Source organism: Metarhizium robertsii (genome assembly GCF_000187425.2).
Source record: "Metarhizium robertsii ARSEF 23 chromosome Unknown MAA_Scf_1, whole genome shotgun sequence".
Taxonomy (NCBI): domain Eukaryota; kingdom Fungi; phylum Ascomycota; class Sordariomycetes; order Hypocreales; family Clavicipitaceae; genus Metarhizium; species Metarhizium robertsii.
In genome coordinates this window covers 3,005,646-3,011,645 of record NW_011942149.1, presented here as the reverse complement: position 1 = coordinate 3,011,645, position 6,000 = coordinate 3,005,646, and the positions used below count along the sequence as shown (strand labels likewise).

At 51.3% G+C, this 6,000-nt stretch overlaps 1 protein-coding gene across 1 annotated transcript; it reads right to left on the bottom strand.

Moving 5' to 3' along the window:
* Positions 1 to 64: 64 nt before the first annotated feature.
* MAA_04514 (metallopeptidase) lies at positions 65 to 2,658 on the bottom strand (the record flags this gene model as incomplete). Its single annotated transcript, XM_007822610.2, has 4 exons — positions 65 to 161; positions 230 to 356; positions 410 to 2,132; positions 2,287 to 2,658. 4 exons carry the CDS (start codon positions 2,656 to 2,658, stop codon positions 65 to 67), a joined length of 2,319 nt encoding a protein of 772 aa, XP_007820801.2.
* Between the last annotated feature and the right edge of the window lie 3,342 nt (positions 2,659 to 6,000).

Below are 6,000 nucleotides of genomic sequence, written 5' to 3'. Positions count from 1 at the left end.
GGGGGGGGGCTTCAACGTGTCGGGAACAGAACCAAGAAGGAACCCTGAACTCCTTCGTACCGCTTCATCGTTTTATCAAAACCGATAAGCCATCAACCCATGACCCGCATGAGCCCGATATGCCACAAATGCTGTATCCGCGCGGTGGGATGATGTTATGGCTACAGGGAAAGCTTTCGTTAGTGCCTGCAAATCATCACGTCCACAACCTCGCAATTCCCACACTTACGCGGAGCCTCCATGAGCGTTGCCAAAAATGGGCGATTTTCTACCCAGGCTTGTCAATATTTGTACACCATCGATCCAAAACCCTGCTCGGACCAGAAGTCCGCTTAAGTACTCGCCACGACGAATATCTGCGCCAGGTCAGCAAATTGACAGTCCTCGAGCCACTGGACCATCATCTTACCAAATTCAAAGGTGTCGCCTCCCTCCTTTCCACCCCTATTGCCAAATAGTTGTGAGGTGTTGTCATCGTATACAAATTCCAGGCCATTCAGTGCCGACCCGTGGTAAACAGTTACTCGAGACATGATTCTATCTTGTTGGGTTGCACTAGTAAAGACGAACTCTTGTGCTTCACTGCCTTCCATTTTGGACTCGCCCAACTTCTGGCTTCGAGAGGCGGTCCTGCCATTTCCCAATTTCACCAGAGAACTTTTCGAGGTGAACTCCTTGAAATCAGTAATAGTTAGAGAACCTCCTCCGTGAGACTTGATCGATATCGATATGCGCCCCTTCCGTTTGGCTTCGGGCAAGCGAGCTCGCAAGTCCTGCTCACTCAGTGCAAGTTGCCTTTGTACCGGCCCGTTTTCCGTCGTATATTCAAGCCATGCATGGCAAACATCGTCTCCCTCACCTAGGATCTCCACAAATGAAATACCCGTCGCCGCCATTGCCAAAACAGTGCCCCCTTCGATTGCGAAAGCTTGGACACTGTCGTCCGAATTCAAGGGAGCATCATTGGGAAGTCTGAAGGCTGGATGGGCCCGGAATCGCAAACAGTCGAGGCGGTGCCACCCACACTCGTCCGCTTGGTGCACCAATCCGCCCTTTGATTTCGTCCTGGTAGAGAATGCCTCTCTTGGAACGAACGAGCGGTTCAAGACAACATAATCTCTTAGCATGATACCGGACTCCTGGTGTGGACAGCCAAACAAATGCCCAGTCTCATGCAAGTGAGCGCCAACACCAATGTTTACGGCCTCCCAAGAGCTGCCCGCTTCATTGCAATCATTCGCGACGTATTTCGTGTCTGTAGGAGTGCAATCTGTAAAAGCGGGCACCACTTCTTCGAAACTGGACGGGTAACTCTGCAGACAGTGTGAGCCAAAAATTGCAAGCTGCAGGTCTCCCGCATTACCGCCCAGAGCAGCGTGGCCTCGAATGACTTTCTCCTGGACATCCCAATGCGCATCGAGGAAAAGCACCGACACGTAATTCTTTTGACCTGGAAGGGGCTTGAAGTATTCTTTAACAGCGTCAGCAGCCATGCCAAACAAGGCGTTCTTGTCAGTCGCTTTTTCGAACTGCTGGGCTCTGTTCAAGTCGAGAATCTCAGCCACAGTTTTGTCCGAACGAATAATGTGAATCCGAGCCTCAGATCGCATGGTCCCGTTTTCTCTATCACGATAATTGGCGGTCCCCAAAGTCCATTCCTCTTCGTACCGGAATACTCGACGCCCGAGCTTGTGCCTCCACATTTGCTCCGCAGTGAACGCCTGCCAGAGATATGCCGCCATCCGAAACTTTCGTACGGCCGTTTCCAACCCATTACCCTCTTTTTCTGCCCGAGCTGGCGTTGCATCATATGTTTGCGGCGAATCCTTTGCGACAATAATCGCAAGCTGTAGTGGCGGGGCGTTCATTGGGGGTATCATATGGAGAGTTAAATACGAGGCATGAATAGGATTAGACGACGAGCTATTGGCAAGTTTAGGGCTGGAGAAGTCGAGTCGAAATTTGTTTGGTCCGGGTTGCAAGTATACCAGAGCCTTGAAGTGAGATTCGCATACTGGCCAGCTAATGGCAGGAAAGCTGTCATCGTATCGGCTAATAACCACATTACCGTCCATCGAGTACTGTCCAGACTCGCCAATGGTGCCATGCAGCAATAGCACTTTTTGATACACCTGGGGATGAGTGGTCAGCACGAGTTTAAATCCAAAGTACAAAGAGTTGGTTGGGTGCAAGGTATTGCAAAAGTATTGCCAGTTTATACATGACCCAACTTGATTACCAACTCAATTGTACATTATATTGGCCAGAGACAAAGAAAAAACGCACCCATGAGTTTTCCGAGACATTATGTATTCGCGGGGCATATTGAGACAAGGGCACACTGCCTCGACTATTTGGTGGAGCTCCAAGGCCAGACATGCCTGACACGCTGTGCCTGCTGGTGTTGCTCCCAGGAGATATCATTGGTCGTGTTGATTGAGACATCTGCACCTGGTTTTGCTGCGAGGTGTTGGTTTTCTTAATTTGAAGATCAAGGGCAGGGTCGGACTGGTGTGCGATAGACGGAGGAGTTACAGAACCACTTGATGGCGATGTGCCTTGGCTGGTGGCGCCATCGCTAGAGGCATCGGTAGAGTTGTCGGTTCGAAAGCTTGCTCTGGATCGGCGGCGCAATTCTTTGAGAAATGTAGGAGCCATGGTTGTTCACGGTTCGGAAAAGAGGGGTGTCTCTTGGCCAGGAATGGTCTGTGACAGTGCCGGTGTGGCTCTTTCACTGCCAGTTGTCTTGTCTGTGTCTTTCAATGAGACTCGTTATTCACGGACGTGGTTCCAGAGGTGGTGATGGCTTGTGGAGGGTTGGACCAAGCGTGCGAGTGAGGGCGGGAGGGACAATCGATTCAAGTGGTCCGAGAAACGGGTGGAACAGCTCTGGAAGAAGCAACGAAAGAGTATTGAGCTCTGTACAAAGTGCAATGGCAGCGATGGAGAGAGTTGTTGGTTGCTGATGGGCGATGGTCAGCTGCGAACCGTCGAACCGTCGAAGGGTGCGAGTCACACAGAGCCTCCCATGTGCTATAATTCGGGTCAATCTCGTCGGTGTTCAGCGGGAAAGTCGGATCGTCGCAAATTGGTCAAGTTGCATGCCGCTCCGTCGATAGCTTCCAAGTTGCGAGGGAGAATAATGGCAGCTAGCGAAGGAAAGGGCTTCTCCCAGGAAGAACGAGCGGCAAGTGGCTGATGGGAGAGGACTGGGAAAGCGAAACAATTCAACCGTAAAAGAAGCCAGGAGTGGAAACATTGAACATTGAAGGGAGACGAGCTAAGCGCAGCAGGTCAAACGCCAGTCAGCAGCACAGCCTTACGCAGACGGATATACATACAGCCTGACCAGGTGGACTGAACAGCTCGTAAAAAAGATGGCCTCTTGCCTCTCTACGGAGTAGCTAGCTAGAGTTCTGAGGCGTCTGGTTGGGTCACGTCAAGCTGGATGAACATGGTCAGGGCTGTTGCTGGGTGGGAATGTACTCCGTACTAGGATGAAGGCGGGGCACGGGGCACTGGGGTGACGTAGTCGGTACTCGAACGACTCTTGTAGATGTCGGGCCGTTCGTACGCCAGTCGACACTACGAGGCGGCCAAAAATACATACTGCAGGGGCCCTGGTCCAACCGAAGAGGATTCTTTTATTAGTGCGGAGCAAGATGGAGGTGGTAATCAGTTCGATGGTTCCCAGGCGGCGTTGGCGTTGCAGGTGCGCATGCATCAGCACAGTGGCAAGTGGCACCGTACTCCGTAGTACCATCGAGATTGCTAGTACATGTCTGGTTTAATCGTCCCAGACCAGCCAGGCGCATGTCTGCGCGACGTCGATGACCAGCCCTCTCTGGTGCACCGCATCAGCATTGTGAATTGATGTTCTGGAGCATCGTGCCCAATATCTCCTGTGATTGAAGTGGTGTCAGACGGAGCCCAAAGTGTGGATCACCTTGGTTGCGCGCCGAGTGGTACTTAAGGCTTGGGCTTGATGAGGCTCGACTGCTTCCGCTTCCGCATGCAAATGCCAGATGCTGCAATTGTTCCGCTGCCTCATCTCTGCTTTACGGAGTTGACGAACCGGACCAGACCCACCAGATTGGTCACCGCCCTGTTCACAGCAACTTGCCTGACACGGTGCTATCAACGGTTTGATACGAGTTGATGCCACGCTCCGACACGAGCAGGCCGACGGCGGCAAAGGAGAAGGCTGGGATTGCTCAGTCTTGAATGATGGACGAGGCAAGGTGCTAATGATGTGACTGGTATTTGGCATTCAGGCGGGCATCACCAGACGGAATACGGCGGTATACAGCAGGTATTGCTGCCCAAGTGCTTCCACGACGCCGGCGAAATCAGCGGTGGCGATGGCGGCATATTCTACCATTGCATGGCTTGTCAAACATCAAAACATTCCAGGTGGTCGGTCCTATGCTCCACGTCGTCGAGATCTGCCATATGACGTCTTATATTAACCTTGCTAGCTGCAGCCTGCAATGTCCTTCTCAAACTTGTTTCCTTCCCTGGCTCAAATTATGATTCGGCAGCCATGCATCACACAACACCGCGTACTAGTACGGAGTACTAGGTACTATGGAGCACTACTGCGGCGCACCGGACTAGACAGAGCCTCCATGGCATTGAAAGGTCGACCAACTGGTGGTCGGTGGGCCAGTCAGCAGTCGACCAGCCAACACGACCAGACTTCGAACTTGATGCTCAACGCAATGTCAGTTGCAAACTTCCAGTGTGATGTCGCCCAGGCGCTTGAGTGGCCAGGTACCATCTCAAGTTGGGGAGACCCGTGGCTCCCTCCCTCCTTGCCCTCTCCACCTGTTTCCAGCTAGACAAGGAATCATGCTGAATGGTGCATGTGCCGATTGTCGCAACCGGCCGAAGCCCTCCTCAAAGTTCAACCAAGTGTTGTTCCCCAGCTTCTGAGGTTGGCTGTTTGCAGCCTGGCTAGCTACTTTACATAGTACGTACTTACCTAGGTGAAACATTTGAAATGTCAATGCATGTACATACTGCCGAGTTTCCGTCAATACCTTGATGCGCCGAGCGGGAAAGGACTAGGACTGGAGCGCACTAATAGCATTGACTTCAAGCGCAACGTGCTCCAAGTAGTACTGGGCTACTACTGAGTAGTATACTTAAGTATGCTAGACACATGCTACTAGCAAATCAGACCATGCACATTCATTATTATGTACAAGTATTCAGGTATTATACATGCACAATCTTGCGCAGATCCCGCCACATTCAACATGACGAGCGACAGCGCAGAGAATGGAAATCAAAACGCACCATCAGCACCACAATCGCAGCAGACTTGCAAACCCAAGTTGAAATCCATCCTTCAGCTTGTACTACTATTATTAATCATAGTCTCCATTGGCAATCATCTTCCAACTTATTAAGTGGCTAGTCCACTTAGCAACAGGTAAGTCGATTCGACAAATATAGTGGCATCTGCTGGTGGATCGGATTGGAATGCAAGCAATCAGAAGGCAGCTGTTTCTCATGACTCCGACACTTGCCTTCTCCTAAAGTTGCTGGACAACCTGACTCGGCATTCGGAACAGGCCTACCATTGGCTTGTGTCACGGGCAGCACAGACCGGGTAATAATTATTAGAGAAGCCGCCTTTGGTTTCGGTTTCTTTTTTCTTTTGGCCCTATCTAGTTGTACATATCGTTGCCCTACCTCTGATTGCCGTTATGTGGGCATCTATCCAATTGTGCGATACTTCGCAGACTTCCCACTATTGTATTGTATATCCACGTGGTCACCTGTCCGAGGGAGACAGACTTGGACGCATGGACAGGGAGGTTTTTGGTTCCCCAGCCGGTATCTATACAGATAACTGCCATAGACTCCGTATCGATATCACGGTGTCTTCCGTCACTGGTACTAATAGCATAGTGACACCCAGACAGAGACCAAGTCCAGTCTCGTCGGATCCACCTCGTCTCCCACCAGACTCTCGTGGTGTCTGCATTTCTC